This window comes from Coffea arabica, chromosome 7c (assembly GCF_036785885.1).
Source record: "Coffea arabica cultivar ET-39 chromosome 7c, Coffea Arabica ET-39 HiFi, whole genome shotgun sequence".
NCBI lineage: Eukaryota > Viridiplantae > Streptophyta > Magnoliopsida > Gentianales > Rubiaceae > Coffea > Coffea arabica.
The window spans coordinates 14,541,820-14,562,362 of NC_092322.1; the positions used below are offsets into that span (position 1 = coordinate 14,541,820).

The 20,543-nt window shown below is 35.6% G+C and overlaps 2 protein-coding genes across 2 annotated transcripts; both read right to left on the reverse strand.

Moving 5' to 3' along the window:
* Positions 1-2,308: 2,308 nt before the first annotated feature.
* On the reverse strand, positions 2,309-4,751 carry LOC113698181 (G-type lectin S-receptor-like serine/threonine-protein kinase LECRK3). The gene has a single exon (XM_027217894.2). The coding sequence runs from the start codon at positions 4,749-4,751 to the stop codon at positions 2,406-2,408; it is 2,346 nt and encodes a 781-aa protein (XP_027073695.1). The 3' UTR covers positions 2,309-2,405.
* A 3,560-nt stretch (positions 4,752-8,311) lies between these two features.
* Positions 8,312-10,671, reverse strand: LOC113699622 (G-type lectin S-receptor-like serine/threonine-protein kinase LECRK3). Its single transcript, XM_027219993.2, has one exon. It carries the CDS (start codon positions 10,669-10,671, stop codon positions 8,329-8,331), a length of 2,343 nt encoding a protein of 780 aa, XP_027075794.1. The 3' UTR covers positions 8,312-8,328.
* Between the last annotated feature and the right edge of the window lie 9,872 nt (positions 10,672-20,543).

The following is a 20,543-nucleotide window of genomic DNA, read 5'->3' on the forward strand; positions in this document are numbered from 1 at the left end:
ACCTTTTGATGCAGTCGGCAGGGTACTCATGCCTGCATTCTAGAGTTCCAATTGTCTCCTCATCCTCATACTCGCACTGGCAAACTACACAAATTTCAGGTTCTTGATCCACAAGTGTTTGATAATTTCTGATTTTCTGGTGCTCTGAGATGATTGCTTCTTGCAAACCACTATTTTTATTAATCCTGTCTTCTGGGACCAATTGTTGCAGGAACTCAATGATTAGGTCATCAGCAGGAATAAAAGTCCTGATGCTGGCAAGATATCTTTCCTCATTGATGAACTCCAAATCCAATGCACGTAGTGGAGTATGATCTTCTAGTGCAAAGCTCGAGCTCAATCGCAAGTGCATTTCAGATTCTTGAAGCTGGTTCTCTAGTGGATAGTTCTCCCCTGCATCCAAATCAAGTATGGCAGTCTCACTGTCTAGGGTAAAGGTCAACCGGGAGAGGTTATCTTGGCCTTGATCAGATTATTGAAGCTGGTTTCCAAGTGGGTAGTTCTCCTTTGCATCCAAATCAAGTATGACAGTCTCATCTTCTGGTGCAAAGCCGAAATGGGAAAGGATGTCTGGTCCGTGATCAGATTCTTGAAGATGGTTCCGGGGCCATTGGAGGTTCTGTTCTTGATTAAGATAGTAATTATTATTCTGATCATAGTACATCGGTTCAGCAGGATGACCGTAGTCGTATTGCACAGGGCTAGGAAGAAAAAAATCCCGAGAATCATAGCCTAGCTGAATGAATTGAGGATAAACTGGGAAGCCATAAGCTGACGGAACAGGGTAAAAAGGAGTCTGATCAGGCAGGGGGAGGGAAGCACAGTGTTCGGTGTAAATTCCCATGTTTCCTTTGCGGATAAGTTTGGTAGTGATGATAATGCTGATGAAGAGCAGATGAATAGAAATGCTGTTGCTGCATTTTTGTTGGAGAGATTTTTTCAAAAATGATACCCTAGTATGAATAATATGAAGCTCACGTTATGAACTCTGATCCTTATATAGGAGTTGCAGAATCTAGATCTGGTTAGGACATGGATTTGATTTGAATTTTAGTGGAAAAGTCGAAATCAATTCGTTTAGGAACACAGGTTTTGGAAACTTTCCTTTTTTTCTGATTGCCATCAAAGAAGAAAGCGCGCTTATGAATTGCGCTCACAGCCAACGCTTTTAACTCATCCAACAACACAATGTTAAGAAGGCCAAGATTAGATTGGGCCTCAGGCTGTGATTATGCACTCAAACTCAAAATATTCCAAAGAAAAAGAAGTATTTGGCAATTCAGCATATTTGATTAAGCGAAGAAATGATCATTAGTAGCGAAACCTTAAAAAATATCAAAATTACCATTATTTAAAAATTAAAATGGTTGAGGTGACCAAAATATATAAATACGCTTTTATTTTATTAATTATTACTATTCCAGATATGTAATGGTACGGTATTCTTTGGACTACAAAATCAAACTAAATTCTAGAGCAAGATTTGATAACTAATAGTCAACAAATTGGAGTTCATTTATCAACAACAGATTTTTTTTTCTTTAATTGGCTCTTTCTTTTTGCTTAATTTTTTTCCCTTTTGTGTATTAATTAACCTGTTAGGTAGACCCTTTTATTAATTAGCTCAAGTTTATTGAAATCCTATAATAAGGTTTGACTTGGGTCAATATATTATTCTAACTACATTATACTGATGAATGCTTCATGCCCTTTTGTCATATTATTTTCATTTTGGTTTGAGCAGTAGAATTATGGGTGCAAGTGAGTAGCTCGATGCTTGACTTGTGAAAATTTCGACTCGAGCTTGATGACTTGGCTCAATTTGATCTTGTTCAAGTAGTAAATCGAATCGAGTTTTAGATTTAAAATGTTTGTTTGCATGTCTAATCAAGCCTAATCAAATATTACTTGTTATTTAATTTTAGTTTTTATTTTCAGTATTATTTAATTTTTTATTTGTTAGTTTTTATATTCAATTTTGACTCGACTTGATTACATCTCTATGCAAAATGACGTGTAATGTCATTGTAAGGATGTATTACAGTATATTATATAGTGCCTTCAATACCAAATTGACAATTTCATATATCTCTAGATGAATTTTTTCAATTTCAAAATATATGATTAAAAAAAGACTTTCGGAAATTGATCCGGACAATACAAAATTTTCAATAGTTGTCGAATACTTTGCCTTTCAGCAATGAAGAAATTAAGCTCCATCAAATTTAGCATGCCCAGCCAATTTAACATGAATCAAGCAAGTAATATAGTGTCAAATACTATGCACTAACACATCAGCAGAATAAGCTAAAAAAACACATAAATATTTGTCCAACAATGAAGTTCATATTTCATAAAATAGATGAGAAGTGAAACTAGAAAAATACCAAAACAACAAATTACAATTATAAGGCACTTGAAAAAGATGGAAGGCTGGGAGGAATTGGAATGTCACCAGTTCCTTCGAGCATCAGTAGAACTTTCTTCATGGATGGACGAAGTGCCGGCTCTTCTTGGATGCACCAAAGAGCTATCTTGATCATTCTTTCCAGTTCTCTCACGTCATCAACCTCCTCATCACCAACCAATTTGTATAGCTCTCCAGCCTCAAAACATTGATTAGCCCATTCTTCAAGAATTGCTTCATTCTCAGGACTGGTACAGTCTACGCTTTTTCGGCAGCATATGATTTCTAACAGCATAATTCCAAAGCTGTAAACATCTGCTTTAACTGTCACAGGCAAGTTCCTGAACCATTCTGGTGCAACATAGCCTCTTGTTCCTCTTACTCCTGTATAAGTTCTGGTTTGATCATTTTTCAACAGCTTTGCCAATCCAAAATCAGAAATCTTGGCACATCTGCTTTCATCCATGAGTACATTCTGAGGTTTGATGTCACAGTGGATGATTTGTGTCTCACATTCTTCATGTAAGTAAAGAATACCTCTAGCAATGTCACAGGCAATTTTCATTCTTTCGTCCCAGCTTGGATGATTCTCTGGTTTGTGCAGGATTTTTTCCAACGATCCATTGCGCATGTACTCATAAACTAGAAGCCTCTTAGCTCCATCAAGGCAGTATCCAAGTAGCTGGACGAGATTACGATGATGTGTTTTCCCAATCACTGAGATTTCGTTCTGAAACTCCCTTTCCCCTCCTTCTGCTAATCCTTTCTCAAGTTTCTTCACGGCCACAATCTTCTTGGAATTTGGCAAAATCCCTTTGTACACAGTCCCAAATGCTCCTTTGCCCAATTCTTCTCTGAATTCATTTGTTGCCTGCTCTAGCTCAGCAAAGGTAAAGGCCCTTGGAGCCACATTCTCAACAAATTCGACATTTCCCTTTCCCGGTATTTGTTTATGGGCCCCTGCTCGATTTTTCTGAACATAAAGTCCAGCAAATACAGATATCAGAACTGCAAGAACAGCAAGGGAAATCCCAATTATTAGGACATAGACACGAACTTCTTCCTTTCTGCATTTTAGAGGATTACTTGGAATTACACCTTCATCTATAGTTGCATGTTTGTGGACCTTGACAAGAGCAATATTCGAGTCAGTTTCTCTTTTTCCATATGTCAATGGGAGCTTCTGCTTCTTGCATTGTCCATCTTTGAAGAATGCTGCTTCGCAGTTGCAATCTTCCAGACAAACCTTTGCACAATCATCTTTCGTGCTTGTGTTCACAATGGAAAAGGTGTAATCTGCCCATACAGTATTTTCCAAGAATTCAATGGTATAGTTGACATTTGAATCCGTGGAATTACAACTATCTGTAACAAAACTTCTCTCACAGCCCAACCTCCAATTTCCTTGATTGACAAACTGAAATCCAGGAAGACATTTGCAATCGACCAAGTTATCAATTTTAGTGCAAAAGCCATTGAACCCACAAAGGCCTTTAGGATCACATCTATCAGTTGAGGATTCCCATATGATCGACCAATTGCGCCCCTGATCTACCGAATATGAATACAGTCGGAAAATACCATCCACATCAATCTTCATCAAATAGATCATCTTGTTCTTAGGATGTCCTCCATCAGAAAGATTCTTCACTAAATTAACACTTGAATTGGTCAAGTACAGATGTCCGTCATCCTCGAGATTTAGAGTTACATTTGGACCGTCTCCAAATGTTTTAGAGACCCAATAGGCATTTTCCGGTCCGTTTGCTGCTCCCACTGGGTACTGTACAAGGTTTCCATCTGTTTGCATTACAAGACGAAAAATTCCTCTTGAATCATCAGTTTCTGAAGCACTGGAGATCAGCTCCTGACCGGGTATCAATTGCTGACGAGGCAATAAACTATTAGTCGGATGCTCGAAACTTTGCCATATGATTTCCTTATCAGAATTGTATAACACAAAATTTCCAGAATCCAACATAGAAGCTGATGAAATAGGTTCAGAAGGATCAACAACAGTTATGTCTTGGCCTTCTGGCTGTTGCAAAATTAGCCTGCCATCCGTAGACAAAATCAGTGAAACGTTGCTCGAAAAGATGGGGCTGTCCCTGTTGGCAGTCCAAACAGCAGTTTTTTGGGGAATTCCAGCAAGAAAAATCCCAACAGCATAGCCATTGCGTTGCTGATAGAATCCAAGGGCAAATATCCCAGATGGCGACAACCATGATGATGAGTTGCCTGTGGGTGTTAAAGAAGAACCTAAGCTAATGTTAAGAGGCCTTTGTTGAGCTGCTATTCTTGAATGGAATGTTGATAAAAGGAAGAAGAACAAGAAAGCAGCCATGTATGGAAATTGGGTGGTGGAAGAGAAGACAACCAGTTCTTTTTATTCTTGCTTTTTTTCTTTTTATTATACTGGTTGCATCACACTTGCTTTCTTCATATACGTAAAAGTTACGTAGAAATTTGGCATGAGTTGGCTTCTGAAGCCTTTACAGCGATTCAGGTCTTCTGAGTAAATTTTGCATGTTTCAGTTCACATTCAGTATATCGTTAGGAAGCTTCCCAATTCGGACATCCACACAACCTCTGTGGTGCAGAAATAACATTTGAAAACTCAATTCCATCTTAATCAAGGCTAAGAAAATCTTGGTTGACATGAAAACTCTCACTACAGCTGTTCTGAGAACCCCCGATCTCACGGCGGAAGCAGGAAGCAGGAAATGCATGTGAATGAAATATAAATCCAGACTCGTGAGTTACTAAGTAACTTGGATAAAAATAAATCATTTTAATCCTATAATTGTTGTTCGTTCAAAAGTTATTGGGCCAGACCTTGGATTCGAGGAATTATAACCTTACAATATTCAAGGAGTCCTTCAACTCAAGGCATTACAACTCTACTATGTTAGAGGATTCTTGAAGAATTTTATGCCTGTGTTAGAAGGGTAAGAGGAGTCCTTTTAGAATAGTCCTTAGACCTGGGGCATTATGTTGGAGGGGTCAATTCATGAAGAATTTTATGGAGTCTCTGGAAATTTATCAAGTCCGTGTTAGAGGGATCAATTTTCTTATTCCACCAGGACAGTGAAGAAATTTCTATTAACTTCCACCAAGTCTAAAAAGATTAAGTTTGTACTCGAGATACTGAAATTATAATCTATACAGTTAGATCAAGAGTTTTGCATTTAAATTAATAATTAGTTTGGGTACGAAACAAAAAATTGAATGTAAATTAATTAGGGTACTAATCAATGCCAAACTTCAAGGATTCAATTGGTGGCACCAACCATACAAGTCTAGGATTAATGTATTGAGATTTTAGAGGTATTTTTCTTTTCTTTTTTTTCTTGGTCATAGAGGAAAGGGTGAGATTTACGAAATACCGTGAAGAGGGGATTAGAACTCAGGTTTTCAAAATTCTAAATTCTGAAACTTCAACTTTTACCTCTGGATCAAAACATATATGAAAACAAAACTATTGATTTTAAATAAAACTATGGCGGTCAACAAAATTTATGAAATCTCTCCCAGAATTTTTTTTCCCCCCTTTCCAGTGATCCTCGTCCTTGTGGTGCAGCCTGCATCCTTCACTTTTTATAAGAGGACACAAATAACAGATTATCAAAACATGCCTGGGGAGACTTCCACAAGACTTTTGGTGTTTAGTCGGTCCAGCCACGGAATACCTTTCGGCTGTGTTGGAAATGTGTTAATGGTTTGACGGAGAGATGAATATGGAAGCCGCAAATCTTGCAAAGACTATTCCTTACATGTTGCTCTCTATATTATTGGTAGACTATTCCTTTTAAGATTAATAAGGGGAAAAAACAATTTTTTAAAATTATTTCTAGCAAAGGAAAGGTAGGATTTAAAAAGTAATGAAGCAGCGACGGACGCAGGATTTTGGTTTAGAGGGAGGGATGGGGGAGGGGAATGATCAAACAACGAGTAACAAAAAATTATCAAAACAAATGATGCACTCTAATCAAAAATTAAAGTCTTAAAACCAAAGTTTAATAGGTGATAACTAAACACTAAATGTTTTTAATATGAAGAGACAACATATAAAGCAAAAGATGAAAATTAGGTCATGGACCAAAATCATATAGACATTAACCCTATAAAAATTAACACAAAAATGTTAAGATACAAATTTTAGAATAAGAACAATTGACAGATTAATAATCATAAAAAATAATCTAAATCACAAATTTAAAATAAGTATATGTGTCCAAATAATGAATGATTATGAATCAAATTATAAAGGGATTGTAAAGGAAAAAAATTAAACTTGCATTGAAAAAATGGAGTTTTGGGACGAGTCGATATTTGAAATAAGTTGAACGAATGTGGGAAAAGATGGATGCTTGCTTCTTGGTTTAGGCGTTGGCTTTTGACTAATACATCAAGTCAATTGCATATAACTATAATTCTAAATATAATTAAATTTCTTTTTATTTGTCAATTATTTGTTTCCTTACCTTAAGTAATGTAAGGACGTACTAAATAGTAAATACATTAAAGCTATAATAGTGAAATTTAGTTTATATATATGTATGTATGTGTGTGTGTGTGTGTGTGTGTGTATGTATGTCTGTGTGTGTGTGTGTATAATGAAACTAGAATGAGATATTATAAAACTAATTTTAAAAATTAAAGGACATAAACATGTTAACTAACCAAAAAAATTGTTGAGGGACAAAATGATAGAGTTCAAATTTAAATATAATATACCATATAGAATTTTTGGAAAATTTTAGGGATAGGGGGGTGGCTGCCCCAACCCGCCCTCCCTATGTCCATCATTGCAGGGAGGGATAGGGAAATTTGAACCCAGGACTTAAGAATTTTTATCCAAAAATAATGTTTAATTATATCTATTGTTTGTGGATCAAACATGAAGCATAAAAAGGGTTGGTTTAGTTGCATACATAGTTTGAAAGAATGTTTCTATGTTGTCTATTATTTAGAGAAAACAAAATTTTCAGTTCTCTCCTTTCATCACTAATTAAATTAAGTGCAAAATCTTTCTAGCTTATGTGCAAGCATGTACTGGACTCAAATGATATTAATATGTACAATTAATTCCATTGTAAGAGTTTTTCATTAATTGATAAGTTTTTTTTTTATATATATAGGTTAAAAGTTGGATTACAGTTGTAAGATTTTGTGTTTGTACATTCTTCCGAATTTTGCCGATAAGTATCTCTTTCTATATAAGTTGAATCACTAGGTTAATTATCCTGCCAAACAACATTATTATTTTCCAGAGGCTGCATGCACCAAATTAGTTGAGGAGTGAGGACCAAATTTGGACTCTAATACCAATACAGTTAATTGTAGTATATATTTTCTACTACATCTAAGAATTTGCATCTAATTGTTTAGGTACTATAAGTCATCTGCAATTCAACTATTCTTGGTATAGCAAAAATTAACCTTTTTTTTTACATAATACTATGGCAAATAACTTAAGTTTTTACCTAATAACGAGTCTCTGTGGGATTAGTAATAAGAGTCTGCGAATATTTATGGCAACTATTCAAGTACAAAGTAGAAATATAGAAGTGATACGCGTAAAAAACCAGTAAAGGAGAATGTGTATTGTAAAAGTACTATATATATTATGCCCTTTTTGTTCTTATGATTATGCATCGGCAGTTGCATGTAGCACTTTTTATTTCTAGTATAATGTAGTAATATAGAACTGCTTATATAAAAATGCTATTATAGGAGTAACTTTTTTTTTTCGACACAAAACCATGGCACTAAAGGTTTTACTTAACAACAAGTCCAAGTATAAAGTAGAAATATAGAAGTAAATGATTGACAATCCAACCACAATGTAAATGACAGAATTTAAAGTTTTAAAAGAGACAGTGTGTTGCAAAAAAAAAAAAAAAAAAAAGACACCACAATTATGTGGAACTTAAAAACGATGTAGGACTGGGAGGATCTGGAATATCAACAGTTCCTTCGAGCATCAGAAGAACTTTCTTCATGGATGGACGAAGTGCTGGCTCATCCTGGATGCACCAGAGAGCTATCTTTGTCATTCTTTCCAGTTTTCTCATGTCAACAACCTCCTGATCACCAACCAATTTATGCAGCTCTCCGGCTTTGAAACACTGGTAAGCCCAATCTTCAAGAACAGCTTGATCCTCAGAAAAGCTCCAGTCTAGACTTTTTCGGCAGCATATGATCTCCAACAGCACAATCCCAAAGCTGTAGACGTCTGCTTTAACTGTCACAGGCATCTTCCTGTACCATTCTGGTGCAACATAGCCTTTTGTTCCTCTAAAAGTTGTGTGAGTTCTTGTTTGATCATGCTTTAATAGCTTTGCAAGCCCAAAATCAGAAATCTTGGGACACCTGTTTTCATCCATGAGTATATTCTGAGGTTTAATGTCGCAATGGATGATTTGTGTCTCACATTCTTCATGTAAGTAAAGAATGCCTCCTGCAATGTCGCGGGCAATTTTAGTTCTTTCGTCCCAACTCGGATGGTTCTCTGGTTTGAGAAGGACATCTGCCAATGATCCATTGCTCATATACTCATAAACTAGAAGCCTCTTAGCTCCATCAAGGCAGTAGCCGAGCAGCCGGACGAGATTGCGGTGATGTGTTTTCCCAATCACTGTGATTTCATTCTGAAACTCCTTTTCTCTTTCTGTTAATACTTTCTCAAGTTTCTTCACAGCCACAACCTTCTCAGAATCTGGCAAAATCCCTTTATACACAGCCCCAGATGCTCCTCTGCCCAACTCTTCTCTGAATTCATTTGTTGCTTGCTCCAATTCAGCAAAAGTAAAGGCCCTTGGAGCCACATTCTCAAGAAATTCAACATTTCTGAATCGTGATATCTGTTTATAAGCCCATACCTGATTTCTACGAACATAAACTCCAGCAATTACAGATATCAGAACTCCAAGAACAGCAAGGGAAATCCCAATTATTAGGACATAGACACGAACTTCTTCCTTTCTGCATTTTAGAGGATTACTTGGAATTACACCTTCATCTATAGTTGCATGTTTGTGGACCTTGACAAGAGCAATATTCGAGTCAGTTTCTCTTTTTCCATATGTCAATGGGAGCTTCTGCTTCTTGCATTGTCCATCTTTGAAGAATGCTGCTTCGCAGTTGCAATCTTCCAGACAAACCTTTGCACAATCATCTTTCGTGCTTGTGTTCACCATGGAAAAGGTGTTATCTTCCCATACAGTATTTTCCAAGAATTCAATGGTATGGTTGACATTTGAATCCGTGGAATTACAACTATCTGTAACAAAACTTCTCTCACAGCCCAACCTCCAATTTCCTTGATTGACAAACTGAAATCCAGGAAGACATTTGCAATCGACCAAGTTATCAATTTTAGTGCAGAAGCTATTGAACCCACAAAGGCCTTTAGGATCACATCTATCAGTTGAGGATTCCCATATGATCGACCAATTGCGCCCCTGATCTACTGAATATGAATACAATCGGAAAATACCATCCACATCAATCTTCATCAAATAGATCATCTTGTTCTGAGGATGTCCTCCATCAGAAAGATTCTTCACTATATTAACACTTGAATTTATCAAGTACAGATGCCCATCATCCTGGAGATTTAGAGTTATATTTGGACCGTCTCCACCAGTTCCAGATGCCCAGTAAGCATTTTCCGCTACATCTGTTGTGCCCACAGGGTACTGTACAAGGTGTCCATCCGTTTGCATCTTCAGACGAAAAATTCCTCTTGAATCGTCAGTTTCTGAAGCACTGGATATGAGCTCGTGATCAGCTGCCAATCGCTGACCGGGCAATAAACTATTAGTCGGATTCTCGAAACTTTGCCATATGATTTCCTTTTCAGAATTGTATAACACAAAATTTCCGGAATCCAACATGGAAGCTGAAGAAATGGGTTCCAAAGGATTAGCAATTGATATGTATTGGCCTTCTAGCAGCTGCAAGATGAGCCTGCCATCTGTAGACAAAATCAGCGAAACATTGCTCGAAAACATGGGGTTATCCCTGTTGGCAGTCCAAACTGCAGTCTTTTCAGGAATTCCAGCAAGAAAAATCCCCACAGCATAGCCATTGCGTTGCTGATAGAATCCAAAAGCAAATATTCGAGTTGGCGACAACCATGATGATGAGTTGCCTGTGGGCGTTAGAGAAGAACCTAAGCTAATATTAAGAGGGCTTTGTTGAGCTGCTATTCCTGAATAGAATGCTGATGATAGGACGAAGAACAAAAAAGCAGCCATGTATGGAAGTTGCGAGATGGAATAGAAGAGAAGCAGCTTTTTTCTTGCTCTTCTGCGTATACACTGGTTGCATCACACTACTTAATATGTGTGTGAACTGATAGAAATTTGTCTGTGCAACGACTCAGATCTTCTGGGGAAAATAGTTGTATTCATGTTTTGAAAGTAGGAAAAATGAATCAGTTACAACTTTCAACTTCCATTTGTACAGAAACTTCTACGGATAACCTACTAGACAGAGTAAAGACTGGGAGAGATTTTCATCCCGACGTCCCAGAAGTCGCAGAGTCAACAAATTGAAATTTGAATAATTCACTTCCACTGTGATCAAACTTATAATTAACACCTGTCTTTTTAAAATTAAGTTGAAAAAGTTGAAAAAATTCACACCGGTATTCTTGAATGTTGAAAAATTTGAGGAATGTTTTAATCATACTCTTTAAATTGGCACCCAATGACCTGGTCAAATACTCAACAATGAAGCCTCAACTTTCAATTCAAGTTTACAGGAAATTTCTTCTACTAAAAAGTAAATTGCATATATTCAAATTCAATCGATCGTAGGATGAGAATGGAAACAATTGTGAATTCCACTACATACAAATAAGAATCTTCAATGGACAAACAATTAAAAACAAGAATTTTCAATGAACAAAAAATTAAAAAGATGATATTCATCTTAAATAAGCCCTAAAATGTACTTCTAAATATTATTAAGTTGAAGTGATTTATGAAAAATATTAAAGATTTTGCTAGAATTGTATAGTTAACAAATAAGATAAAGAGAGAGGTGCTAACCAGAGGCAAAAAAAATCGTGTCTCTCGTTGATAGAGTTTTTTATTTGATAGGCACTATACTTCTCTAAGGACATTATATTGTATGTTAATATATATTTTATTATCCTCTAGGTAAAAAAAAAGGATGAACTTCTATATTTATATTTAAGTCTAAATTTGATAAGTCATTAATATTTGAGACCGGGGATATATATTTGATAAGTCTAAATTTGTTAATATATATTTAAGTCTATATTTATACCATTGTAGGAGCATCACTAAGTTATTGGTTTGGGGGGGGGGGGGGGGAGGGGTTTACCCCGTAAAAAAAAATTTTAGGGGTGTGTGCAAAAACTAGAACCAAAATAGTCCTTAATTCTAAATACCTATAACATGCAAAAAAAAAAAAAATTTGAGCTTCATAGCACATCAGCACTCTATAATTTCTCAAGTCATGATGACTAATGACTAATCCAAGAAGTTCCTTAAATTTGCAATTATGGAACCTTAAACTTTATTTTAAGATGATATTTGAGAAGCAACTTCATCAGATGACAAATCCAAAAAATTCCTTAAAAATTTGCAATTGCAGAAGCTTAAACTCTCTATTTTAAAAGCTAAAACGTATCACATTGTAGGATTAGTTTGCAAATTCAAGAACAAAATTCAAGAATTTCTGTACAACTCAAATATAGATCAATAACAGTAGTTATACGAACAAAGTTCATAGCTTTCCTAACTTATGTAACAAATCCAAACAAAATAAAGAATAGTACAAAAAGAATCCAGAAAGCGGAGGAGAGCCTTCCAGATTCTGAGAAACAGAACAGCTATTAACTTCTCAATTAGCTTTTCTGTTGAATTCCTTCACGTTTGCAAAGAGGGCAAACATTCTTCTTCATTAACCACCTTTTGATGCAGTCCGCATGGTACTCATGCTTGCATTCTAGAGTTCCAATTGTCTCCCCATTCTCGCACTCGCACTGGCAAACTACGCAAATTTCAGGTTGTTGATCAGCAAGTGTTTGATAATATCTGATTTTCAGATGCTCTGAGATGGTTGCTTCCGGTAAACCACTATTTTTACTAATCCTGTCTTCTGGAACCAATTGTTGTAGGAACTCAACAATTGGGTCATCAGCAGGAATCAAAGTCGTGACGCTGGCAAGATTTCCTTCCTCATTGACGAACTCTACATCTAATGCACGTAGGGGAGTATCATCTTCTGGTGCAAATCTCGAGTTCAATCGCAATTGAATATTTCGTCCCAGATCAGATTCTTGAAGCTGGTTCTCAAGTGCGTAGTTCTCGTCCGCATCCAAATCAAGTATGACAGTCTCATCTTCTGGTGCAAAGCTAAAACGGGAGAGGAGGTCCGGTCCCTGATCAGATTCTTGAAGATGGCTCCGGGGCCATTGGAGGTTCTGCTCTTGATTAAGATAGTAATTGTTATTCTGATCATAGTACATCGCTTCAGCAGGAGGATGACCGTAGTAGTATTGCAGAGGGCTAGGAAGAAAAGAATCTCGAGAATAGTAACCTGGTTGAATGGATTGAGGATAAACTGGGAAGCCATAAGCTGACGGAATAGGGTAAAAAGGTGTCTGATGAGGAGGGGGGAAGAAAACATAGTGTCCGTCGTAAATTCCCATGTTTCCTTGAATCCTTGGCGGATAAGTTTGGTAGTCATGATAATGCTGATGAAGAGCAGGTGAATAGAACTGCTGTTGCTGCATTTTTCTTGGAGGGCGTTTTTTCAAGAATGATACTCTAGTATGAATAATGTGAAGCTAACGTTATGAACTCTGATTCTTATATAGGAATTGCAGAATCCAGATCTGGTTAGGACACGGACTTGACTTGAATTTTAACGGAAAAGTCGAAATCAATTCGCTTAGGATTAGGAACACAGGTTTTGGAAACTTTCCTTTTTTTCTGATTGCCCTTAAAGAAGAAAGCGCGCTTATGAATTGAGCTCACAGCCACGCCTTTAACTCATAGCACGCATTTTTCTCTCAAAGTCCCAAATGGTTGTTTTGTACTTCTGTTACTTTAAGAGTTTATCAAAGGCTGGCGTTGATCAATGCCAGTGTTAAAATTTTACTATCACAGTAATTTTTGTGTTTTCAAATTAAGTGACAAATAATTCATTGTGAATAATCTTGAACTAGTAAAGCGCATAGTTCTTGTTTTGAAATAAATTGCTGTGACTGTGAAATACCAACTGTTGCAATTCATAAGCCTCGTCAAAAGTTAAAACAAGAATTTTTTTTAAAAAAAAAAAGAAAAAATATGAGGAAAATGGATATAATTATGGTCAATTAAGTGCCTAGGCATTCACACATTCAAACCAAAAAGAAAAAAGATAATCAAATACTAAGGTCTTGTTTCGATTTCCATTTTCTCTAAAAGAATTTTTATATTTTCCGTGAATATATTTTTCAATCACTTTTTATCTCATATACAATAAATCATTACTTGGATAATTAATTTCTGCAAATAATATTTCTTCTGTATCATAAACACATTTCCCAATCCACTTTTTTATTTCACGTGCATCACATCACAAAAAATGCTATAATAATTATTTTAAATAATACTTTATTCAAGCACACTTCATTTTTATTTTTTTTACAAAATTTTTAAAAAATAACAATCCAAACCGGCTCTAAATTTTGATTAATCCAGTCTTTCCTACACGATTGCAGTTTGCCAGGTTCATTTTTGTCTCTTGTGAAGGTGTCCATATTGTGCGATACAGTTCCTAAAAGACCCTTTTAGTCCTACTATAACATCAAGAAATCTTGCCCTCCCTCTCACTCTCAGGTGTTTTATGGTGCTATATATAATAATATCCCTTTCTCCCCAAAAATTGTCCATCAAAACCAAGAGGAAAAGCCAAAATGCTGAACTCAATTATCATCAGAGCATCAAAAGTATTAGCAGTAGGAGCTCCCCTTCTTGATGCTTATGCCAATATCCGAAGAAGGGACGCATACAAAAGGCTGGAAGAAAGTTACAACAGATTCACAGCCAAACTTGATGTTCTTGAAGAAGTCAAAAAGACGGATAAGGAAATTTTGGCTCTCTTGAACCAGAACCAAGGCTTTCTCAAAATCCAAACCATGGTTGAAACTCTCTGGATCCTTCAACTGAAGGCTTTGTCTCGGGCTTCTTCTGCTGCTGCTGCTGATGATGATGATGATGATGAAGATGATGGATACGGTGATGATGGTGGCATCTTTGCTAACTTCTGAGATGGTTTTTTTTTTTTTTTTGGGTGTTGGTGGGGTGGGGGGAGAAGCTAGGGGGGTTGAAGAAGCTATGAAGATATCCATAGCATATGGATTGCTAGATCTGCTGTCTTTTCTTTTTTGTGACGTTTAGTTTCCAGAGGAAGAAAAAGTACTTGTAATTGCAAAAAGAATTTATGCAATATATGGTGATTTTTGGTTTTTGATTAGTTTAGATTTGTCTGCTTAATTTCTTCCTTACTATGGATCTTTTCCATTTTAAGATTATGGTTACATTCTTCTTGGAATTTTACAGATTTACCTCTAATTACATCCCCTTAGGCATTTGATATACTACATTGATCTCATATAGTATTTTCCCTAACAAAGCCTTTGAAATACTTACAGTGTCTTCTTGAATATACAAATTGAGGATCTATACATGCAATTAATGGATGAAACCAGACCTAATTGCTAGCACAGTCTCCATAGCACAGAATTGATTATCATGTTAGTTTGAGATTTTTGAAGGGCTCCATTAGCCCCGAATTGCAAGTATAATACTGGAACCAAAATTTTGAAACTTCATCCTTTGTTTTAAATTAAGCTTTAATTTGGTCCCAAAAAAAAACACACATTAATCAAGGATTTCTATTTTTCTTTTAGGTCTGTCCAACAGATACTAATTAAGCGCTTGTTAAAATGTATTTCAAATGATTAAATTTTTAAATGTTTTAAAAATTAATTAAAAAAGTGTATAAATGCAAGTAAAGTTTATACTTGTTTGGAAAAGATTTTCTACCGAAAAATCTCTACATTTTTCATAAACATATTTCTCAATCACCTTTTTATCTCATAAATGTCAAATTATTACGGTACATTTTTTACAAAAACTTCAAAAAATTACAATACAAAGACAACCCTAGAGTGTGTATATATACAGTATGGAATTTAGATGCGTTATCTCGTTAAACACCTGATAAAAAAAAGTTTTTTCATTTTATGGACCTAACTAGCCATAAGGAGTCAAGGAATTCCAATTACAAAACAAATTCTTGTATTTCTCTTAGAGTGGCAGTTTAGTCAATTTACAAGATGTACCACCACAGACCAGCAAAGCCTGTCAACCAAGAACCTGCCACCTGCATTTCACAGTAGTGGCAACTGAGCACCCTGCTGCCTCGTACCAGAAAGTGTTGCGGTGCATTTGAACAAAAGTTAAGTTCCGACAGAAAAAAAAAGGCCATTAATTTTCCAGTATTCTCAAAGGAGCTCTGCTTTTTATCTCCTTGCTTTCTTTCTTCCAAATCAGTTCTAAGCTCCAAAAAAAAAAAAAACGAATTTTACTCTCAAAGAAAAAGAAAGATATCATCATGTCTTCCAAATCTACTGATATTCTGACGTTGTTGGGAGCATCTGCCATCTTGGGTCTTTCTTGTTATTCATGCCTTCAGCAACGTCAAGAAGCTAAATCCATTCAAGAAATGTGGAAGAATGCGACAAATAGAGTTGCGGGTTATGAAGCAGAAAGGGAAGAGGATGCTGAGAAACTGAATATGCTTCGGAAGATCCATATACTGTGGGCATACTACCAAGGAAACCATGGAGGATCTAGCAGCAATAATGGTGATGATTCTGGTTTCTGATGAAGAGAGGAGAAATGGTCAAGAATGAAAAGGGGTTTTTTGATTCTTCGTGACGATAAAGAAATTGGTTTTGAGTGGGATTCATAGTACAAGTTCAAGAAAATGGCAGAGATGACTAGTTTGGAATATCTGATTTTGGAAAATTACTAAGAAATTTGCTTTTGATTTTGGTTGTGTTTTGTCAGATTAGTTTAGTGCATCTTGGATGTGGCTGATCTGAGCTGCTTTGTTTCGTGGTTGCAATTCTGCTATTATTTCCTCAAACTATAATATATTTATTTAAGTATTTATTTTGTTCGAACATGTGGGAAAATCTATTTGATAATCAAGTTTTTTTTTTTGGGTATGTTACAAGTGCTTTAAAGATGTGTTTGGCATAGAATAATTTTACGGAAAAGAGAAACTAAATTGTGATTGAAAGAATGAGGCAACATATATGCTTTAAATCTACCTGAATAATTTTTTTTTTTTTTTTGTTAGGATTGGCACATCAATTTTCTAAGTTTTCTTACTGCCCTTTGACTCTTTGCACTCCTATTTCATTAATATGCCTAATTAAATTCAAAATAGTAATTTTTTTGGTTAAAAGAAAAACTAATTAGTATAGAGCTCTCTCAAGGTTTATTTATTTTTTTCACACCAAATATTAAAAAATAAGAAGTAAAATTGATGCAGTTTTATCGAAATTTCTGTTGCATGATGGAATTAACAATTTTCTTTTCCTTTTTGCTTGCTTTTTTAAAAAAAAAAAACAACATATATTGATGAATCAAAATATCAGTCAAGTGGGCCTCGTAAGCCAGTCAGACTTTTCAAAGCCCAAAGTCTGCCCAACAAAAAGGCTTGCTCTTCTAAATTAAAGTCTTTAAGGTTCTTTTTGAACTCTCTAGTAAGTTGGGCCTTGGACTGGCCCCAATTCAATACTGAATTCTTAACGCTTTCTCTGTTTTTTTTTCCCCTTTTTTAGGTCCGAGATAAGAATGATTGATCAAGAAATTAGTTAATGGAGGATGTATTGAAATTTTGCAGAGTTAAAATTGACTTAAGGCGGATTTATTATACTTAATTAGGGATCTTCCAAAGTCATGAGTCTAACCAGAAGATCATAGCAGAGCTCTATAGCCTGCAAAATTACATCATTATTGATCCAAATCCCTTTTTTCCTCCCCACCAAGAAAATGAAAAAAAAATTAGTAACTGTAAAATCTTATCAACTTTGTCTACGATGTTTTCCAAGTGCCAAGTTTTTATTGTATGGTGATGCTTTTTTTGTCTATCAGATGTTGTTATTGCACACAATACGAGGATGTTTTCATCGTTACCTCATTACCATATTCACTACATCCAAACCAATCTAAAAAGAAGAGGAGAATCCCCTACATTAAGCTATCAGATAAAATAGTTAAAACCATTAGATAGATAGACAGCAAATCCTACTTTAACACCTTGCTTCCAGTAGCAAATTGACAGTTAAAACATTGATTTGATGTTAGGAATATGTTGTTGGAAAACTTTATTGCAAACTTTAAGCCATGTTATAGAATAAGATTTGTCATAAAGAATTTCTTGTGCTGCTGAAATTCAGACCTATTGCAGTAGTTAAACAAATAAAGTTCCTAACTTTAACCTACAAATCCAAAAAACATAAACAATAAACAAAGGAATCCTGAAATCGGAGGCTTGCTCCACTTGACATTTTTGTTGAATCCCTTCACGTTTGCAAACAAGGCAAACATTCTTCTTCATTAACCATCTTTTGATGCAATCAGCATGGTACTCGTGCCGGCATTCTAGAGTTCCAATTGTCTTTCCATTCTCATACTCGCATTGGCACACCACGCAAATTTTAGGTTCTTGGACCACATGATTAGCAAGTGTGGGATAATTTTTGGTTTTGAGATGGTTGCTTCTAACAGATTACTATTGTTGTTATTCATCCTATCTTCTTGGACTATCTGTAACGCAACAATCAAGTCATCAATAGGAATTGAAGTACGGAAGCTAGCAAGAAATCCATCTGAAGTCCCCACATCAAATATTCCAATGCCTTCTGGTTCTGGTGCAAACCTAATCCGCGAGCTGATATTCAATAACTGATCTACTTCTTGAAACTGATTTCTGTAGTCTCACTCTCTATCCAAACCAAGTGTCGCCGTTTCATCTTCTGCTGCAAAACTAAAATGGGAGAGGATGTTTGGTCCTTTATCAGATATCATCCGTGAGCTGATATTCAATAACTGATTTGCTTCTTGAACCCGATTTTCCAATGAGTAGTTTCGCTCTCCATCTGAATCAAGTATCGCAGTTTCATCATCTTCTGCTGCAAAAGCTAAAACAGTTTGGTCCCTGATTAGAGCTAATTCGCGATCTGATATTACGACGACCCCACCTCCCTCTAAAGCGTACCCAAGGGTTTGGCGGATTGTCTGCCTAACTATCGTCATGACTCACTCACTAACAATGTTGGAATAGTCTATCACGCCTCTAGATTGACATAAAAGTTCCATTTCAACCAAGAATTTCAACTTAATTTATAACCCAAAAGTGAAACATAAAATTACAGTTCCAAATCTCCAAAATACATTCCATCTATAAAAGTACGAGTACATAAAAATTATACACTATAGTTCATGCCTATTTGCTCCGACCTTCACTCCTGTAAGGAAAACAAACTAATGGAATGAACTAAAAGTCCAGTGAGATTCCAAAAACAAGCAGTCAAGTAGGTAAAACACGAAAATATCACATTTAATATTTTTTACAGTAATAAATAATCATTCAATCATTGGAAGGATACGTGCTCACTTGGAGGCATGCATTCAGTCATTCAGTTGCTGACCATTTCCTTTATTCCTCCGACATTTGAAAATATTTAACAGTGCGAACTCCTTCAGTGTTCATTTCATTTATTCATTCATTTCAATCATTACATTGTATTCACTGGTTAGTTCTCTACCAGATTTCGTAGTCATACTCGAGTATACCAAACACTGTCCAAGGGTCACCAGCCGCCCGATCGAATCTGCTTCTGACTCGAGTCGACTGGCAATGAAGGACAAGGGTCCAGTTCAGCTAAAGGCTTACATTCATACACAAGTAACATTCAATCACTTGATCATTGAAAATTCACATTTACTTAGGTCGAGTGTGATAAAGTGCACACTCACCATTGAAAATCCATTTAACAATCATTGAAAAGCATTTAACACTCAAGCAAACATTTACAACATTCCACATTGTTATTGGAAGCACAACATGCAAGGAACACTCACCAATAGTCAAGTAAGCAAGACAAGAGAAAGCTTTCACAAGTTCTCTTTGGGGTTTCCCTCAAATTCCTCTTGAATACCTAAGATATGCACAATCAATGATTACCTATAATCTTTCAATCAAGGCCAAACAATTTCCCCTTAACCCTTCACTCAAGCATGCTCAATTTGTTGTTAAATTAAGAGAGAAACTCTATTCATTTAACCACTAAAATGACACTCAACGGAAGATTCAAAAGTACTCCATTTGTACATCAAAATGTGGTAGGAGTTTTTTATTTAAAAGTTAGTCAAATTGCTCAAGAGTTTAACAAAACACACGTGGGAGGGAAAAATCACTTTCACTTCCTTAACTCCTAATCTTTTACCCAAATTTTGATATATATAAATGAGCATTTAAGTTTACTAAAACTTCACCAAACCACCATTTATTTTTTAGTAAAGACACCAACAAATCCTCCAAATTTTGAACATCAAGCAAGTGAAATTTTTCCACAAAACTCTTGGTATGATGCTCCACTTTTCACCCCTTTTTAATTCAAACTTGTTACTCCTTTTAAAAGCACATTCGAGGGCAATTGATTAGCAAGTTATTTTGAGCAAAATTTCACATTAAACCTAGAGGAAATGAGACAAATTCCAATCCAAGATTCGACCAAAATCTTCCAAAATTTCAGCAAACAAGGTTCAAGAAAAACTCCTCATTTCACTTTTAAAATGAATCTTGAGACCAAATTTGGTGCTTGAGTGAACCATTAGAATTCACCACTAAAAACACATTTAAAAAAAAGTAATAACTTTCAAGATTGCAACCTCTAGTTCTTAATCCAAAACATCAAGCTTTCTTGTTCAAATCAAAAGAAAACTCATATACATAATAAATCCATGATCCAAGTATGAAATGGGGTGCAAGTAATCGAGAAAGTTAGGTTTAAAATCCGGAAAAT

Bases quoted from the DNA above. Each gene is read 5' to 3' on its own strand.
- LOC113698181 (XM_027217894.2), bottom strand. From the start codon at position 4,751: ATGGCTGCTTTCTTGTTCTTCTTCCTTTTATCAACATTCCATTCAAGA.
- LOC113699622 (XM_027219993.2), bottom strand. From the start codon at position 10,671: ATGGCTGCTTTTTTGTTCTTCGTCCTATCATCAGCATTCTATTCAGGA.